Genomic DNA, 21075 nt, shown 5'->3' on the forward strand with positions numbered 1-21075 from the left:
GGAACTACAAGCCTCTTGGTAGCCATGGCCCAGGCTTGTGAGTGCTGGGGCATGGCTGCAGTAGACAGCATGCTGAGTTGGTGGTAGTGATTGCACCCACAACTGCATAGGGGGAACATGACTGGCACCAGCTTCAGGCTATGTGCCACAGGTGCATGTGAGCTGCTTTCAGACTTATTCAATTGAAGAAAAGCTGTGGTTACTGCCTGACTTGTAGAAGCAAAATACTTTATATTTTCATTTTTGTTTATGGCCAATGTAGTTGTGATGGCATTGTCGAAAGAAGAGATTTGACCAGTAATTATTTTATGGAAAGTAGCTGCAGTTGCAGTGTCTTCCTTTAAACTAGGTTTTAATGTGACCTCATTCTCTGTCACAGCCTTGAAGGTATCCATAGCAAATGAGTTTACCATGGGTGTTTTCATATTTGACGCTGTGGTTTCTGATGTAACTCTTATGGAAGCTGTCGTGGTTGTCCTCATAGCTGAACTGGTAGTTATTTGGATCTTGACATCGGTGGAGAGAGGAGAGTCTTTGACTGTGAAGCTATTGCCGAGCAAAGATCTGTTCCACGTTTTACTGTCAGATGAAACCGTAGTGGGAATGTTAACTGGGAAGTGTGTAGTTATCTCCCTAGCAGTGGTGTCAGCTAAACCTTTAAACATAAATTGCTCTTTAGTAGACATAAAGGTTTGGACATCTTTTGTTGAGGATGCTGTACTTTTGCCACTTTCCTCTACAGAAATCGCAGTATTGTCATTTTTAGAAGGAATTCCTATGCTGTCTGTAGAAAAAGATGTAACCTCTTCATTAAAGGGAACCTCTGGATTTTTAGTGTTTTCGTTTGGTTTAGTTTCTGGCGAGTAGGCTGTGCTTGAAATAAAATTAAAGACAAAGCTAGCGCTGTGGTAGGTCACATCTGCTCTTACACCGGGTTCAACTGTCGGCATCTTTGTGATAGCGTGGAGCTTCGGGCTTGTTGAATAGGTCGTCGTGGTGGGAAGAGGTGCTGGATATGGCGGTCGTGGTTCCGGCCTGGATAGAGAGCAGGGTCTTGTATTCGCGCAATGGTGATGCTGCCAGGCGTTACGTCACCCTCACCCGATATCGGCGCCATAGTGTTAACGTCACTTGCGTGCTCAACATCTGGGGGAGCATCATCAGCTGGGATGAGTTTCTCATCATGCTGTGGAGACTCGATATCATTTGATGGCCTGTTGTTGTCCTGCATAGGCAGATCTGATAAAAGAAAACACACAATTTGAATTTGTTAGACAAAACTATTTTTACTATACGAGTAGATGTTTTGTTTGACTCTTTTAGATATTTTTTCCTGTTGGCTTACGGGAGTTTCCCTCTCTTTCTGGACGGTCTGGTGGCGCAACGGTTAGCATCTGTCGCCGTGGTTCAGATCTCGTCTCGGGCACGCTGTTCGTCCTCTGCATGTGGCATCTTTTTACGGGGCTGGGTGCCTTGCCGTGATATAGCCCTAGTTGCCGCCTCGGCGTAAAACACCAATCCCCTCCTCTCTCTCTCTTCTGCCTCTACCCCACCCCCATCTCAGCCGCATTCACAGTTTACCAAATTCATCTTGCCGTTTTTCCCCTACCCTAAATAAAAATGTATTTTCGTAATGGAAAAAAAACAATACTGAAGGAGTACGACAAAGGATGATAAAAATATTGAATAGCAGAGACCTCACCTTGTGCACAGGTGCTGGCGACAAACACAATCAGGACAATACCAGCCACCTCCCCACATCCCATCTTTCCTTCCAGGAAATACCTGTAAGTCAAGCAGCGTAGGATTATTAACTCCGAGAGTGGTTTACATTGCCACTAGTCAATCTATTAATTAGCGTCTCGCCATTCCACCCGACCAGCATTGTTTTTCTACAAATCACTCGCTTGAGGCACCGTGCTCTTCCAACGGGTATTTTAACTATGCTGTGACGTTTGTGTTTACTGCTTCTCATCGTAAGCACGTTTAAGTGATTTTTAAAAAATCCTTTATATTCGCACCATCCGAATGCTCACACTCGTGCTGTCATTAAAAAATGGTGATGCTGAGAGCAAAATTACTATGTAAAAAAAAAAAAAACCCAACGGTTCTAGGAAGAACTATACACTCCGAATCGACGGCCAACACCACAAATTTTGTATTCCTTAATTTGGATGTAGTAAGTGTTCTTTGGTGCGATTCAGAGATCCAGTCAACTTAAGGAATAGGACTGGAGTGAGATTCCGGATTTGTAGCAGTGTCTGAATGACTAAACACAAAGCTAGAGAGACCACGAACTTGTAATCCACCTTTACACGTCCGTGGAGAGGCCTGAAAAAATCAGATTAGAAAGCGATGTCAATCCAAATCAAACTGAGAAAATGGCTTTGTGTGGGACAAACCTTGAGGAAAGACAGAAACAATAGAACAGAACTTTCGAATACGGGATTAGAAAACGATAGATCGTCGAAGTAGATGGAGAAATATTTCCCTATAAGAATGCCTTAGCGTGGAAGGATGCATGCTTCAAAAATGGGAGAAGTACCTCGGTAAAGCTTTCAAATGGAAAAAAATGTGCCTCAGATTAGGAGAATTATTCTCAATATAACAAAACTCTTAAAAGACTCGGCAGATATGCCGGCTGAAGATCAGAAAATTATTACAAAAGTATGATTATCAAGATCCAGGAAAATTATGCAAACCATGTGACTTAGATACTGGAGAAAACCTACGGACATCAGTTAATGAAATGGATCTTAAGATCTACTAAATGAAGTAAGCCTCATCCAAAACCTATCACTGAGCTTAACTTCAAGCCCTGCTAAATGGAAGCGAAATTTAACATTAAAAGAGGCCAAGCCTAGAGACCGAAAGGATAAAATACAAGAAATATCAGAGAAAACGAACATACAGGCCCGTGCTACTCGCTCGTGGTGTCCACTGCACTCAAGTCAACTATATTCTTGTCAGAAGCTGACTTAGGAACTCGCTTGTGTGCTTGGTATGATATATATCAGTTTCAGCACAATAATGGTTTTTCAAGGATAGAAAAAGATAGAAAAAATAAATGAAGACGAAAATACCATAGTACCCATGTTTATCGAGGTACATAAGTAGACGGTTAGAAGGACAATGAAGACGGAAAAAGAAGACAGAGACAGAAGAAGAGTTAGGAGAGAAAAATGAGAGAGATATGCGCCGAGAAAATGTTGGTATTAAGATTACACAGACTTCAAAATAGTGTAAATAGGACTGAAAATCGGAGAGGCGTCTTACCTTTGCGACTTCTCAAGCGTGAACGCAACCTTCTTACAGGAAAATATCCAGTTATCTTTTACCAAAGACTTTGAGATTGGACAACTTTGTATTAGTCAGATTTTGCCAGTCGATATTTCCGATTGTGGCAGTAGAAATAAAAACGAGATTGATGCTTTAAAGGTTAACCCGAGGGCAACATTGTTTACTATTTACTTACTCGCACTTTCCCGTTTAAGCTTCAGATCTGTTGGTTGATCTTTGTTGAACCTTTTTACCAGCAATCAGTTGGTTTTATCAGCTCGTGCTCGTTGGCCACTGGTGTAGGAAGATCTCTTCGTTTTAGTGAAAGTCCAAGACTTGTCTGTACTGTATAAATGAATAACTAGATAACAATCGCTTTTGAAATGTTTTGAGCAAATTCTTGAGTGCAGTGTAGAGGCGAAGTCCGCATGGCACCATGTGTATACCTTTTCCACGGTTTGCTTCTACTGTCGAGCGGTCATACGAAGAACCTTCCGTCATCGAGTTCTCGGGTGTACTTTTTACTGTTTGTCTCTACATACATAATTTCCACACATGCATACAAATAATGGGCGTTAGCCGACGGACATTCAATATCGTAATTCAATAGTTCCATGTATATTGAAGTAGCAAAGTATGCAGATGAAACGTTCCGACAGCAAAAAGAAAATCGTGTTTTTGTTCTAGTGTACATTGCATTAAAATCAATATCCAAATAAAAGGGACTTATTTCTAAAAACTTTTTTCGTCTAACATATTCTAAAGTTGAAATATTAAAATGATGTCCTCTGTATCAAAGAGTGTCTGAACTGTATGCTCCTCTGCAGACAATTGTGATGCACGATATACTTATGTACTCTCTCCACACACACACACATCAGATAAATCTTCACTGCTCTTTCTTGTTCCCTCCATCTCCCTATCAGTGGTGTATGTTACATACAGAGAAGCAGCTAAATACGTAACGGATACAGGACAAATAACACAGTTTGTTTGCATTTCAAATGCAATTAGACCCTGTTTACATATTCACGCTTAAAAAAATCAACAACCCATGGCATTTATTTCTGGTGCAAGTCGACGGAGAGTCAATTGATTTTTGCCTGCAGTCCTGGAGTTTCTTCAACATTGGTATAATCTTACCTGGCACTACCTGGCAAAGGCACGATTGAGCATGCGGTCTCCTGTTGGGCTGATTACTTATGGTTAAATTGTGTGGCTAGACTCTGCGTGTGTTCTCCGGTATGTGCTTTTCACAAAGTTTTGCTGAAAGTTGTAGAGGTTCTGTCCATTGTGGGTGTAGAAAGGTAAAAGTCTAAGGAATAACCTGAATCCAGATCATGTATGGCATCGCACAAATATGAACAATCACTATCGATATAAGGCTATATCACGGCAAAGCAGCCATATGCAAAGAAAGAACAGCGTGCCCCAGACGAGATCTGAACCCAGGACAGTCATGGAAGACTGTAATCATACAGTGATTATAGTGATTATACAGTGATTATGGTGATGTAAACACCATACCCACCATTTCTTGTGTCATTTTCAGCAGTCATCAGAGTAGATAGACGTTCACGGTGCCGCAGAAAATATCGTTCATCGTCAAACCTTTGACAGTGACAGGTATGTTGGTCATGGTTGCACCAACTGTACATCTCGAGGCCACTTTCCTGGCGTTGTCACACAACGTGGATCCGCTTTCGGAATGTTTGCATGGTCGCAGATCTTTGGCCAGACGATTCAGACTTTTTCCTTTTTGAGTTTGCCTGGGAGCCATATAATATTTATGCACGAAACACTAGTTAGAACTACCTTTTACTCTGGAGTGGTTTGATACAAGCGGTGACAGTAGTATAGTAATGGGTTAACATAAAATTACAAAGTACACATAACAATTAAAAATAAGACAGTGCACTGCGTTACTAAAAATAACGGATAACGCGGTTAAATGACACGATGCGAACGAGCAGTTGGGCATCAACAAAATTACAACTCGTGTGAAATCAATACTGGACTAATCAGCGTATCCGGCGATTTAAATATCACTTTGCTAAAAAATGATGTCTGTCATCCGCGGACCACGCTTGGGAACCACTGCTCTAGAACTCTCTACCTCGCCCTCACCTTCTCATGTCAAACAGAGGCGACCTTTTATTTAAAAAAAAAACACTTAATCTCTAGGGCGATGACTCCAAGCATCTCAGTAACTAACTTGCACTGGGGAAAAAGCATGTAGTGAGTTTGACGGAAAGATGTGTTAACCTCTCCAAAACCTTGCAGATCGACCAAATTACAATGCTTTTGGTAAGAACGCGCAATTAAGACATTCACATCAGATAGTCTTTTAAAAAATAAAGACAATTCTGTCACTTTTATTTCTGCGTCGTTAACATCCAGGCCTTTCTTCCTGCTGGTTGTCAATTGGCCTTCCTCACAATGATGCAAACAATTATTACTTTTGTTCCGAGAATAAAACCTTTCGAACACTCGCGAGTCAGTCCAACCGCTTGCTAGGTACAAAACTTACACTGAAACAGAACTTGTCGGCTAGAAGATAAGTTATAAGGTGACGCCCACTTTTGCACTTCACAAGACGATGCTAAGCTCGACACTTATGAGAAGCCGACACATTAGTGACAGCTCAAGCACTGTTTAACATGGAAGCTCAGTTTGTTTTTGTTTTTTATATTATTGAAAAGTTATTTCGTAAACTTGCTGAGCGGTAGCCGCTTGGTTCTTTCGCGTAAATAGGGGTGATGGTGAGCTGGAGTATGCTTCTTGAAGATATCTAGCAGTGTTCTTCTGGCAGTGGTGGCCAACCTTTTCTCACCCGAGGTTGTACTGGACATAATCTCGCGAGCCAGAACATGGCGGTTTCGCCAGCATCATGTTAAAAATGACTAATATTGTCTGGTTAAAATGAGCGGGCCGTAGGTTGGGCACTCCTGATCTGGGTACTTTTAGCGTGTCGTTCTTGGGGCCTTAGTTCGGGTTGGAACCGCACAGCTTTTTAACTGGTATGGATCAGTCCTTGTTGACACCAATACTAAAGGTTTCACTACAGTGCAGCACGCAAAACCACGTGGAATGGTCAGCTTTACGCCAATTCCTGTCATAAGCAGGCATTCACTTGGCACCAAAACGAGTCATTCGCGTGTTTCCCCAACTGATATTTAGTGGATAGCAAGCACATACAGAAAATGCCTTTCTGATACTGCATGGACTTTGCTCATATCATGTATTCACTTTGGACCCCAACTTGCTTTTAATTATTTATGACTGCCATCAGCAAAAACCCATTTTAAGTGTCATCATAACTAGTGTTCCACCATTTAATTTCTCGCATTTTCCTTTCACAATGCTATTTGTGTACATTTCAATTGGTTTTCCAAAAAAGTTATCGGCTTGCTACAGAAAAGCAGTTGTAACATTCCTCACTAAACTCATCCTTTGCTTTATGTCGAATGCAATTTATTTTTCCCACCTATATATTTTCTGCCAAATCCTAAGAAACAATGCAATGCGTTCCTGATTTTCTGTTTATTTACAAAAAAAACCTTCAACACTTCTATGATAAAAGATCAGCTGCCTAGCTGTGTGACGACCACAGCCACTTCCTTTTACTCAGCATCTTGCTCACAGTAAAGACAAATGGGACAAGAAACTATGCAAAGATTTACATGGTTTACTTAGAATTTTACCAAATGGGATGATGTGTTCAAAAAGAAAATGCACAAATAACTTAAAAATATAACATGAAATTGTCCGACAACTGAACTTCAACCAGCCAACAAAAATGGTGCCCTACTTTTCTTAGGGTAACTGTCAGCTTGCGCACAATCTGTTAAAAAAAAATCCAACCCTACAAAGAGGTGTAACTGCTGAAAGTCTTTGTGTAGCAAACAGATCTTACCATTTAAAAAAAACTTCCGGAAGAGAGCAGATTGCATTTCCTAAACATTCATTGGTGTGTATTCCAAATAAATTTTTTATGCATAACATGCATAGTTAAACATAAGCTTTCTGTAATGGCAGTATTGTACTGACAGCAAGTTACACATTCAAATGCACTTTAGCTTTAAGCACGTCAAAATCTCATTGTCACCATTAAACCTTTTTAGGGCTTAGCAGCACTACTTCCAGGAACAAGGTTTTGGAAAGTCCCCCCCCCCAACCCTGGAGTACGTCCTACTTTATGCTTGTTCATTTTTGCCTCCCTCCCAAAAAACAAAGACAAATTTCTACAAAACTAGATGTTACAGTGTTCTCTTCACATTCCAATATCATTGCCGGTCTAAAGTGGGCGACAACAGGATCGGATGATCATAATAAACGAGAACAGCAACACAGAAAAGAATTTTTCAAGATGCCAGATAGCATTATTCTTGCATATGAAACCTTTTAGTTACCATTAACATTACAGACTGAGCAAAGTTTAAATGTACTAATCCTCAGGTTTTTATTGTTAAAAAAAAAATATCAACTACAATACTAAAGCAATCCAATGCCTGCAAGTATTCAAGTTTGATGAAATATACACCAGGCACTTATGTATTTCACTTCTGTTGCATAGCAGATTAAAGCACTAGGAAAAGGAAAGAAAAATAATACTTAAATCATCAAACTGGATGGTGTAAAAAGCTATGTTCTTCTTCCACTGTTGTATTAAGCAGAACAAACTTTCTTTGCAGCCAACAAATTGATTGACAGTTGACTTGTTACTTTATAGAAGTTTATTAAAAAAATTAACACTCTAAAGAGGCTATATAATGATGCTATTTGATCCTCTCAGAAAAAGTATTTTAAAAAATGCACCACAAAATTTTGGTGTTGTGTAAATTTATTACTGCTCAGAAAAAGTCATTGGCCATAGGATATCCATGCAAAAGATTCTATGTTTCATGCTTAAAATATAATAAGCAATCAAGACCTATATTTCTGCTCTTTAAATCAAAAACAAGGCTGAGGGGACAACTTACAAAACCTTAAAGTTTTTTCTGTGTGCATTTTTGCATGCTGCCACTCGCTTGTGACATTGCGTAAATGGAATAATCTCACAATATGAACTGACACTAATGGAAGGTAGACTTTCAATATTCTGAGAACCTGTTTTAAAAAAATTAACACACAATAAGTTTGGCTGTGTATCTGATGTGGATTTTCTAAAGGCTCACCTGCAAATCTAAAGACATAAGAGGAACAAGACATCCAAATATGCTGCTTTTCATTAACTGTCTAGCAAAACCACTGACACTTCACATTTTCTTTTTGGTGTACCTCCCTCATAAGAACCGCTGGCTAGGAGAACAAAGTAAAAATCATTTAAACATTCTGTTTTATAAGTACATGGTGTGAACAGACAGACATGTAAGCTTCCATTGTTATGATTCCGATACAAACCACAAAACATTTACATTCACTCTGACCATTCTTCTCATTCAGGAACTCCCATCTCTTGCATGGAGAACAAAGTAAAGATGGGGGTGACAAAATGGATACATGGATGACTGGATGACAATATGAACAATGGGATGGGTGGGTGGTTTATGAAGGATGGAGTGTGTGTGAGAAAAGACTGCTGTATGCCATGATGTTGTGACAGACAAGTTATGCATCATCATCATCCTCTTCCTCCTCTTCGTGCTTCCTTTTTGTCCCTCGCCCTCCCTCTTCTTCATCCTCTTCCTCCTCATCTTCCTCTGAAATAAAAACCCATTCAGATGAGCATAAGACCAAAAAAAAAAAAAGTAAAGCATATGATTATGGGGTGGCTAGTTCAAAATACATGTCCAATTTTGTCAGAAAATGTTTTGATGTAATAAAAATTTATATTTACACCTACCATTACAAATTTTATTTCAAAAGCTTTCAACAGATTCTAAAAATGGTTTCAAATGATTTTGTCAATCTTTTCTGTAATACTCGGTATTAGTAAAAGGCCTAAGTAGTGAATAAATCGAAAGCCTTTTTAGGTCACCCTTTTGTAAATCTAGGCATATTGCATATTTCATTGCATCTGACAAAACAAAATCTCGATATATCCCTTCCAATGAGCACATAACCTGTAAGCAAAATGGCTAAAATCAGTTATTAATTCAAATTCAGTTGCAATTTATGTAGCTTTGAGTATTGTCTGAATTAAAAGTAAAAGGAAGATAATTTCATTTTCGTTGAGCCCCAATGTGATGTCTTGGCTAGTAGCATTCTAACTGATTCTTTTCCACAGGTCTTTTCAGGCCATCTTATTCCCAGGATATGGTGTAGGAATCAGTAAAAGTCTGGAGCTTGTTATTGATGGTGTTTGTCACTCTCCAGATTTCAGAACCATGCAGTTTTAGTAAAACTGCCTTCACACTGGCATTGAAGATGATGGGCTTGCTGCAAAAGGATAATGCTCGGGAGTTCCAGAAGGGGCGTAGGCTGTTAAAACCATGCCTTGCCTTGTTGATGTTGCTTTTGATGTCATTGTCTTTGTTGACAATACACGAAGCGATCTGTGCCCAGGATGTTCTCTCCTAGAAGTTGGATTGCTAGTTCCTGTTTCTCATCACTGCTTGCAAAACACCACACCCACTAATTTGCGCTTAATGGTGTCTTCATAAACCCTTAAAACTAATTTAATTATATTGTACCTCCATCCTCTTCTTCATTCTCCTCACCATCCTCTCCATCATCATCATCATCTTCTCCTCCAAGATCCTCTTCTTCATCATCATCACCTTCTGGCTCAAAATCTTCTTCCTCTTCATCATCCTGTTAAAAAAACAATCTTTTAGAAATGCAGGAAAACTCACAATTAAAGTAACTATTAAAAAATAAAGGAACTTTTCCTACATGGATGTATTAATTTTTTTGTTAATTTTAAATAACTCATTAAAATCCCTAAAGTTTCATAACAAATGACAACCTGGTTTACATAAACATCAAAACAAGAAATGCAAGTCCACATAAAAAGCAGATTTCTCCACCTAAGGCTATTTAAGAGTGCTCGACACTAATTTATGACATGAACTGAAATATATTAATTCTAATAATCGGAGTAAAGCAGTCACACGCGAATATTAAATCTTGAACAATACAAAGCAAAAAAGGCGATACAGAGGACTCTTCCTCTATCAACTTTATCAATATGAAATTGTTTCTAATGCTCCCAATCACACACAAATACTAGCTACACAACTTTCACACAGTCTTAAGCAATAGCTTGTTATTCTGAAAAATCTGAATAGGAAATTCAGTGGGATCAAATTGGTGGGGCAAAAACATGAATTATTAAAATCTAAAGAAAATCACAGTTCCAAGAAAATCATGAAAGTCTTGAAGCATGGCAGCATATATTAAACATAAAACAAACAAACTCACAAATAGACTTTTAACTCAAACACAAAATACTGCACCATGACCTTGAGCTTCAAAAGCGAACAGATAAAATTAGACTTAAAAAAAAAAAATCAGTGGTAGTAGAAGGTGAAAGGGCAGAGTCACAAATGTTGGCGGACAGGAAACATGCAGAAAATTGCAACTGCACCCTCAGTTTTAAGCTAGACTGATATGAATAAATAACTTGGCAGTCACTTTTGATATCCACATGAAGTCACAATGAATTCTTTTACACACGGATCTAATGCAAAGCCTTTTTAAGTCAGTGTTAGCCAGCAGTCCTAAGAAATTTCATTCCAATCTAAATTACTTCTGCAGTCTTAAGCTTTTGATTCTAGTGTGAAAACACCGAAAATTTCTCTAATAAGAAATTTGTGTACTTGACATCTGGTTTAAAGATTTTCCACAAAACTTTTCATATTTAGATTTCCCTGAAAATCTTCACTTGATGGTGTATTGGTGGTGGTTCTAATGAACTGTGAACATGACCTTTAAAATGATACACCACTTAAATAACATTAACAAAAGGTGCACTTGTTTCATCTAAAAGCTGTAAATCCACAAATGATCCACGCCACCACATTTATTAGTTAAATACTAGATTATGGAATACACATAGCAGTCTGTTTAAAAAAAAAAAAAAGTTAATTACACATAACCCAAAATTTAAAAAAAAATTGTTAAAAGAGAACACCAGCTGCTTATCAAAGCACAAAAAGTTTTACATATTTTGCTCTTCTGTACAGCTAGACCCAGGTAAAACTCATTTACGTATTAATCTGACCCACCTATAACATACTCCACAAGACTTACTTACAGTAGTTAAACAAGTCTCTAAAAATCTACTAATCCTTTTCAACTAATCATAAAAACTTTACTTTAAAAAACTGTTAACATTACATATTTCAGAAAGTGCAAATCATACAATTGGGCAGCTCAAGATGGCAAAAATCTACAAAACCAAGAAAAAGTACTTTTCCTTTCTTTCTAGGTCAATATCCAGACAAAAGCATGCAGCCTAAGTCAGACCTGCCTATGGAAGCAGTAACAACTGAAACAAGTGCACCCGTATCATATGTGAAGGTGTTACACTAACATCGATATCTCCCTTGACCAAGTAGTCAAGACCAACCTCTTCTTCCCCTTCCACTTCTTCATCATCATCGTCGTTTTCGTCATCATCTTCATCTGAAAAGCATAAAAAAGAATAAAATGCACATATGCACACAAAGGCTATTTTAATTTTTTTTTTAAAAATCATTAATGTCTATTTGATAACAAATACTGAGGCATCTAAAATTAGTTATTACATTTGAGAAGGAGGAACCAGCCATATAGGCGTAAAGAACGCAGATAAAAAGAACAGCAATTAACTTCATTCAAATGAAGTTGACATTTCTTTTGTTTCAAAATATTTTATTTTAGCTGAAGTGAAAGTGATAATCCAAGGGCACTAACCATCATCGTCGTCGTCATCATCCTCACCATCCATGTCATCCCCTGAGGAGAAAAAGAAAAACTACATAAGATGCTATTTGCCAAAGGTCTTTTTTTCACTTGAAAAGAACAAGCTTTGATGTTGTCAGTTTGCGGTGTCACTTTCTGCTTTAATCAAATTCTAATTAAATTAAAAAACCACATTAAACATAAAATTTTCACAAAGATTGCAAAGGTGAACTGTATTAAACTTACCGTCTTCTTCGTCATCCTCACATTCTTTGTCATTCTGATCAAACCCATCAAGGTATGAAATTTGTGACAGAAGTTCAAACACTTTTTCCCTGTAGTCTTCCATGTTTGTTACTTCACAGTTAAACAGGTCCAAGCTCTTCAGATTGGGCAGATCTTTCTGGGGACATAAAGGACACATTGCATCAAAGCTAGCTCAGTTTAGTATGTGCAGCAACCATTAACACAGATTGAAAAAAAAATTTAAAACAGAGATGGCTATCAGTAAAGCAGATGGAATCATTTATCATAGATCATTGCCCAATGCTCAATTTCATCACTTAGCCAATACAAGGTTTAATACATTTGCTTTTTTTCCACAACCGCATAACAATTGTTCAACCACTTTGCCAACACACTAAAATCATCTGAAGCCAGTCATGGTTTAATACAACTTGCTCTTTTCCCCAACACCACAATGACCCAGTGCGTTCGCGTTAATACAGTTTTGCTACTGTTGCAGAAAATGCTTTATGCTTGTATAAATTACTCAGTAATTAGTTATATCAAAAATTGTTTCAAAACCTAAAACCTGCTACATAAATAGCCTTTAATCAGATGACTCTTCATCAAAGGAAACTGCCTTTTTAAAAATCATCATTACAGATTATATTTAAGATGTAGCTAGGTCTCTTTTCAAATTGCTGAGTCACTATACAGCAGCAACTGCTTGTTTGGCATATTTTATGCACAGGTGTAATGTTTCGAAAAACAGAGATGACTATCAGTAAAGCATTTGGAATCATTATTATAAATCATTGCCCAATGCTCAATTTCATCACTTAGCCAATACAAGGTTTAATACATTTGCTCTTTTCACTAACAAAAAAACGATGACACCACTGCGTTTACAATTATACAGTTTTGTTACTGTTGCAGTAAATGCTTTTTGCTTGTATAATTATTTAGCAATTAGTTACATAAAAACTGTTTCAAATCCTAAAACCTGCTATATAAATAGCCTATTATCAGACAACTTTTGTCAAGGAAACTGCTTTAAAAAAAAAAAATTATTTTGAACATGTGGCTTGGTAATTGTTGTTGCTACACAGCAACTGCTTGTTTGGCATATTTTATGCGCAGGTATAAAAATGTTTCGAAAACAGAGATGGCTATCAGTAAAGCATTTGGAATCATTATTATAAATCATTGCCCAATGCTCAATTTCATCACTTAGCCAATACAAGGTTGAATACATTTGCTTTTTTCCACAACCGCATAACAATTGTTCAACCACTTTTACCCTTCCAACAGAATTGCTACTGTTTCAGAAAATGCTTTTTGCTTACAATTTTTTTTTAGCCAAGTATTTTTTTTCCCATCATAGATAGTATTTCATGTGTTGAAAATTCATTTTCTAAAACCTCTGATATTTGCCTTTGCATATGCAAATTAAATGCCAAACTTAAAAACCTTAGTAAAATGGTTTGATCCAAAAGGATCTGAAAAGCACCTTCTATACTGGCTACCCCAGTAGTCATGCTAATTGCTTTTTCTGGCCCAGTGAATAACCTCAGACCTCATTTTGAACCATTCTTCCCTGCTCTTGGAATTTTCTTTTTTTTTATTAACAATAACAAAAAAGGCATTGCCCAATGCTCAACTTGTCTACGAGCTAAAGATTATCTTCTCATACACTTGTAATTTTTGTTGTTGTTGTTGGAATATTTAAGCTCGTTGTCAGTGAATGAAAAACTGGCGCAAACAAACGTAAAAAACACTATTCATCACCCATTTGGAATCCTTGCCAAAAATCTATTTTTTAATAACCTATCCAAACTGCTCGATAAACAGAAGCTTATAAAGGCTCCATTGAAAATGACAAAATAATTTTACACTTTTGCAATTCTCGGGTCTTTAAAATTCTTTGGTGTCAAGATATGCTGAAAACTGCTTTAAAGCCACATCATAATAACAGATGGGCATCACCATTATATCTATAAGACAATTTAGATTATAACTAACTAAAGAGAATGATTTAAGAAGAGCCATATTAAATCTCTTACCAAAGGCTTGAGGGCTTCAATGTCTTTGATTTTGTTCCCACTGAGGCTGAGATATGTGAGCTTTGGGCATCCTGTAAGAGCCTGCAGACCACCTGATATCCTATTGTCGCTCAAGTCCAGCTGCAACAACCCCACATGCAAAAATGAGGCATTGTAAAATTTCTTACTGCCTTCCAGGATCCTCTTCCTGCACTTTTATTTAACAAAAAGAAGGCCTCATCTTTAGGTCAACAAAGCAACTTGATAAAATAAATGTTACATTTACTTGATTCTATCCTTAAACTAGGGGAAGGACAAACTTGAATGGACAATTTTTCCAGCTGTACCTTTCGTATTTATTTTATGGTGACACTTCAAGCGGCCAAACAGTCATGTAAGATTATAATTAAAATGTATCAGCTGCAAGTGTGCAGAATGTCACTACAATACTTCAGTACAAGCTTGCACAAAGTTAGATATTAAAACGTTACTTCATTCATCAATATAAACATAAAATTTGAAAGGTACCTTTTTCAAATTGCCAAGCTTTGGGAAATTGTTTAATGACTGAAGGCCAACATTTATCATGCTCAAGGACTCCAAGGCACTGAAATCACTGGTCAACCCCTCAATTTCAGTAACTCGACAATTATCCAGGTTTAAGTCTTTGATCTGTGAAAAAGTAAAGCAAAATTTGTACACTAATGATAACAAATAAGTTTCAAACTATGTAACTTCAAATCTGCATGATGCAAATCTTTACGAAAACTGATAATAAAAATAAGATCGTACTACACTGAACAAAATGATTTTTGAAGTCCAATTCGAAGCCTTATTTGCTTAAAGAAGAGAGCTGGTAGATACCATCTTATACACTGATTAAATACAAAGCACAGCAGTTGAAATAACAGCCAAGCCTAACCTTTCAGGAGACTGAAAAAAAAAAAACAACTTTATTTATGAATTTTTAGATGAAAAAAGCTCAGTGTATACAAATATATTACTAATATAAATCCTAATAAAGAACTATTATAAACAATCAAAATAATGAATTGCAGTTATTGGTGCAAGTATTTACCCTGAAGACGCTATGCACCTACTCACAATTGTAAACACACCATTGATTGGTTGCTAGAGAAGCGACCAAGCAGAGAGTGCTGCGTTGTACCCCAGCCCCTGATTAGCTCGGTGCACTGTGTAATCTATGACTATAGTATATACCATGTGTTTGTTTATTTACAGTAAGAGTACAATACATGCGCAGAAAAGCGTGGGAATGGTTATTAAGGAAATGGGGAAGGTTTATCTGGCGTAAAAGTATGGGGGAGGGTTTATAAAGCTTTAATATAGTGCATAAATACATAAATATACCGTTTCTATTTCATGGATTCTTTCCAACTACTATGACCAACCAACTATAATAAAGTTACATTTACTATAAGCATATATTTGTATCTGTTTTAAACATCTTATTTTGGAAGCTATTTAATGCAATCATAGCCAGGATAATATACTTGAAAACAGTTTTACCCCACCTTACTGTTAAGAAAAGTGTAGTGGGTTCTTTCCATTTTTTATTTTTGACGGTTTAGGAAATGAGACAAAGCTCATATAGTATGTTTTGTCTGGATCACTTTACTTTAAGGATGTAAAGCAAAGAAGTGTATTTGATATATGACCATTCCAAAATGAGACTTATTTAGTCTGCATGATGATAGTTTCTTTAAAACTGGTACGGCAATAAATGATCACTTGATAATTTTTTTCCTAAACACAATAGTATCACAATGATTACATTGTGGTAATAAAACTTAATGCCAACTTGATTTTGTATTTAAAAAAGTAGCATTAAAACAAAAAATGGGCTACACTCAGCAAATCTACTGCTACAGTTAATATATAGGTATATTCTCCGCGATATCTGAGTTCTCAATCGTTAATTCTTATGCAAAAAGTTGCCTTAGCATCATCACGAAATACAAATTTTGAGTTACATACTATCATCCTGAACATTATTCATAAAGTATAAGCACATACATAATCTTGTATCTGATATCGCGCCTTACCGTGTTGCAATATTACGCAAAAGCAGACGACACAATCTCATTAACATAAAAGTCAGTCACGTGCCGCTGTCTTTTGCATCTTAGAAGCTTATCCAACACTATCTCTAATAAATATGGTAAACCACCAAACACCGAGACACAAAAGGTTATGGAATATGCGTTAAAACCCACAGCCCCCCTCCTCCTCAAAAACAACTTTAAACGACAAATTATCTACTACCGCTACGTAAGCAAAACACCAGTAAAAAAAATTCTAGTTTCTGTAATTAAAGTGAAGAGGATAGCCTCAAAAATCTATAATTGACTTAAGACAATGCTCCTGGGGGATAAATTACAGTCACAACGACCTTTGAACAAATAATGTTCGTATATATCCCTTTTTTCCGACATTGTGCTCCGCGCTTGTGAATGACGTGATGCGTTACAGTAGCGCGGAACTAGTTTACGCATTATTTAATAGCACAAGTATTTTAATTGCAAACAAGCACGTTTAAAATACAGAAATATATGAAAATATATCTAATAGAGCCCTTATAACGTGGGGTTTTGTACATGCATTCTTTATCTAAGACCAGCTTCACGTTATCGCTTAAATAGGTCAATGTAGCAACTTGTCCTTACCTCTCTTCAAAAATGAACCATCAAAAAAAGACGATCGTGAACCAGAAAATTTTAAAGACATGGGGAAAAAATCATTGCTGTCCATTCTTTTTTATTGAAAATGTAAAAATCCTATTAGATTTCTAATCAAAATTATAAGCTATTCAAGATGGCGACTACACGCCTTTTTCGATCCACGGGGCCAAGTCGGCAAGACATGGACTGACTGATCTCCCTTTGGCTACTCAAGCAACAACAGTCTCAACCATTAGTGGCGATAATAAATAAAGCGCTAGTAAATGCTAGGACAACGGAATATTCCCTTCAGTGTTATTGTTGGCACTCGAATGAGCAAATCAATTAATGATTTTTTAATAACGTGTCATACTTGCTATCAAAATACGTTCACAGTAACACTAGGTTTAATGTAAATGGCGCAAGTCCGCCAAGGTCGACATAAAAAGATTGTGTATAGCGCCATCATAAAGAATCAGCAAATTATTAGTATCGCGATCGTCCGATTAGTAATGACATTCACTACAATCCGACAAACATGCTATATCGTCATTCGTCGAGCACAACCAGACATTACATGCTTTTACTTAACGCGTGTTGCAGACAAGTGTAAAGAGGGACGCCCATCTTCAGTACGTACTAACTATTTAATGGTGATAACCATGAGATGTAAGCTTGTGCTGAGGACAAATATCACGAAATGCACCTAACAAGGTTTACTGTACACGTAAGCATGCGACAGCGATATACAGCTCGCAATAAACAAGTATCGGAATGCTAGCATCCAAAAAGGGCGCCATATTTGATCTGTAGTAAGCAAGAGTCGCGACACACATGGTTCTGTTTAAAAATGATCTTTTACAAAGCAAAACGCACAGTAACTCATTAAATAATGAATAACAAAATGGTAATGGTATCGGTAGTATCAGAGATACTGTAAGAATTCTGCAAGAAGGAAGAAACAATCCTCCAATGTCCTCCAAGAGGCAGCTTCTCTACGTGCGCACATGTGAGACAGAGGGAACCAACATGGCTAAATCATACAGGGACGGGAGTTCTGCCGTTGTGGCAAAATCGTCTCTACTAAACTAAGTAGTTTTAAATGCACAAATAGTAATAATACCTGATTTGCTGCTCTCCCTCGCATTTCCAGTTCGATTCTTTTCTGCATCCCCACCGACATTTTCGTGTTTTTCTGTGATTTTTTTCCCTTCCTCTCGATCTTCCTCACTCAACTTAGCTTTCGCTGACTTGATAAGCGTACAACAGACGGACAGAGCGCGCGGGACAGAGCGGGGTCCCCGACGTCTACTGATTGGTGGATCACGGACCAAACGCGTACGGCAAGGACATGAATATGGATGAAAAAGTCTTTAAAACAGCCAATCGTAGAAACGCGGTCATTGCGAATGAAAACAAAAAGCACGTGGTTTTTCGCACCTATTGCTTCTGCTTCTACTTCTCAAGGCAATTGTTTTCTAAGCACCACTGTCTTTTTACTGGTGGTTCATGGCTATTTTTGACAACGTAAATCGTTGTTTAGGGTTTCTGTATTTGTTCTCCCAAGCCTTTTTCTTTGTTACGGTCTAACATTACCTACGTTACGAGTATGATTCAACAGTTTTAATTAACTGTGCCATTACGCGTAGAAATTAAGCCGCCTTTTTTATAACGAACTTTGACGTTTTATTCGACGCAGTGTGCTCAGGCTCATTTTCTGCCAGTTTTACATAAGTGCCATATAAAAACTCTATCAAACTTGTACAAGCTTTCGTCAATATTTGATCGGTTAAAAACCCTTACCAAAGTCTAACGTTCTACCGGTCTTAAAAAAAAACAACCTTGTAGCAATTAAAACTGTGAAGAAAAAAAAAGCACTAAATAATAACCGGGCATCTTGTGTATCACAGATTTGAGATAACTAAAAGTGTTTCTGAAAAACGGATGAAAATGATCTTTCATCATTAATATAAAATCCAGCCAATTTATAATTATAACAATTGTTTTACATTATATAGTCAATAAAGGGTAATGTCAGCAGGGCCATTATCTAGCCGCCAGGAATACAACTAGAATTAAACAACAAAATATATTTCAAAATGTAAGCATGCATTAAAGTTAATATCAAACACGTAACTTTCTAATCATTTACTGTTACTGTTTTCTTATTCTCTTGATTAGTCTGTCATGCTTGTCTTTCAAGTGATTACTTTTAGCTAACACTTTGCTGTTACTGTTACATCTGTCTTCACTGTCTTTTGTACTTCATCCTCATTGTTGCTCATCTTTCGATCCACTCCTTTACATTCTATAATATTGACCTAGATTTTGTGTCAAGTGCCAAAAAAATACGCACCTATGTTTCTGCATTATAAAAATTGCTTATTTCTGAAATCTAGAGCAATGTACTTTTATCTGGGTTCAGCATCACACAACTTTGATAAGAAATATTGGTCTTTATAGTGTTTTAGGTGTTTTTTGTGTTATCAATTAGTACATGTATTACACAACACATGCGGCCCTATTACACAACACATGCAGCCCTTTTTTCATGAAGGAGCATAGCATGAATGTATGCTCTTATCTTTAATCTATGATTGTTAATTGTCAAGTTATGTCTAGAGTACTACTATAGCTGTCTGTCATTTGCTGTCTATTGGTTTCTGGATGTAAAACAAAGAGGAAAGCAAGTGAAGTACGTAGAGGATGCAGAATGCATGCAAACTGAGACCAATTTAGTAAACATAAAAAAAGATGGCTTCCTTAAAACTGTATGAAAGTTTATTAATGCATAATGTGCGACTAGGCTATGATTTTCTGCAAACTTATAATTACTGTATAATCAATTGATACATTTTTTTTTTTGAAGACAACTAAATTCCTTTCCAAAGTTTTGTTATTCCTGTGTCATGAGGATCAATTATCATTATTATCGATTTATTATCCAAGTCATCTTTCAAGAGTATGGCCTGTACATTTCTAATCAGCTTTGCTTTGGGAATAATCCTTATAGTCGGAAATTTGAACTCTTAGATTTCTGCTAGTGGTCACAATTAAGAATTATTTTATAACCTAAAAATTCCACGTACTGCACTCTTTATATGCTAATTTTTAAGGTGGAATTTGTATTGTCTTGAAAATGAACATGTTCATTTAGTTGCCATTTTGTGGTATTGTGGAGTTTTATTCGCTTTTGCAAGTCGATGTGATTCACACATCATTCAGGTGCTTATACTTCCCGCCAATTTTGTCACGTGACATGTTCTTTCGCTTGCCAGGTCAGTTCGCTGACAAAGAAATTACGCTGTTAGGCAGGAGAGATTATTAGAAGGGGCAGTGGAATCCTGTTCTTGTTCATTTCTTGAGCAAAATCTTTCTTACCTCGATCCCAAACTGGAACAATGCATTCGCAGCCCCAGAGACTGTCTTTTTTCGTGCTCCACTCCTCCGAATAACAGCAGAGAAGAAGCTCGAAACGAAGCCACTTCATCGTCAGACTATTATGATTAATCGACTGCACAATGTTGAAAGGTTTTGATTAAATAAGTTCACAGACACATATTTCTAACTATTTGCTGTTTCCAGTCTCTGATACAATACCGATTTAAGGGTTTAGGGCTTACAAACTGGTTTCGCAGCTCTTCCTATTCAAGATGGCGGCTAAGGATATTCCATCCTGACACGACTGCAGTGTTGAGCTAAGCCTACTGGCTGTTCGACTGTAGGAAGGGAGGCTGAGCAAAGTGGAGCAGTGGCGGCTTTCCTATGCTCGGTAGATGTAGGGGAAATGTAAGGGCCTGTGCAGCGCAGTATCGTAGGACGCCTCGCTTACACACTTGAGGCGCAGTTTTCATTCTAAAGCTAGCTACTATTTTATTTCACTTGTCTCGAGTAGTTTTAGGTGCTGTATGTGAGCTGCTCGTAAGGGTGCCTTTGGCTGGCCATGGCGCGGTGATTGTACCTGTGTGTAATCGTGCTTAAGTTCATTAGCAAACGTTTTGCAGTAATCAACTTGCGAC

The 21075-nt window shown here is 37.3% G+C and overlaps 2 protein-coding genes across 4 annotated transcripts; both read right to left on the reverse strand.

Moving 5' to 3' along the window:
* Positions 1–485: 485 nt before the first annotated feature.
* On the reverse strand, positions 486–2203 carry LOC112556795. Its single transcript, XM_025226168.1, has 2 exons — positions 1703–2203; positions 486–1239 (listed from the first exon to the last, which is right to left on the reverse strand). The coding sequence occupies exons 1-2, from the start codon at positions 1764–1766 to the stop codon at positions 926–928; spliced, it is 378 nt and encodes a 125-aa protein (XP_025081953.1). The 5' UTR covers positions 1767–2203; the 3' UTR covers positions 486–925.
* Positions 2204–6947: 4744 nt separating this feature from the next.
* Positions 6948–20741, reverse strand: LOC112556772 (acidic leucine-rich nuclear phosphoprotein 32 family member E-like). Of its 3 annotated transcripts, none has more exons than XM_025226130.1 (8): positions 20438–20741; positions 14904–15047; positions 14397–14516; positions 12355–12511; positions 12121–12162; positions 11759–11850; positions 9915–10035; positions 6948–8981 (listed from the first exon to the last, which is right to left on the reverse strand). In XM_025226130.1, the coding sequence occupies exons 2-8, from the start codon at positions 14961–14963 to the stop codon at positions 8890–8892; spliced, it is 684 nt and encodes a 227-aa protein (XP_025081915.1). In that variant the 5' UTR covers positions 14964–15047; positions 20438–20741; the 3' UTR covers positions 6948–8889. The 3 variants fall into 3 exon arrangements, with proteins under 3 accessions (XP_025081915.1, XP_025081914.1, XP_025081916.1); XM_025226129.1 differs by lacking the exon at positions 20438–20741 and adding an exon at positions 18180–18337; XM_025226131.1 differs by lacking the exon at positions 20438–20741 and adding an exon at positions 17063–17219.
* Between the last annotated feature and the right edge of the window lie 334 nt (positions 20742–21075).

This window comes from Pomacea canaliculata, linkage group LG2 (assembly GCF_003073045.1).
Source record: "Pomacea canaliculata isolate SZHN2017 linkage group LG2, ASM307304v1, whole genome shotgun sequence".
Classification (NCBI taxonomy): Eukaryota; Metazoa; Mollusca; class Gastropoda; order Architaenioglossa; family Ampullariidae; genus Pomacea; species Pomacea canaliculata.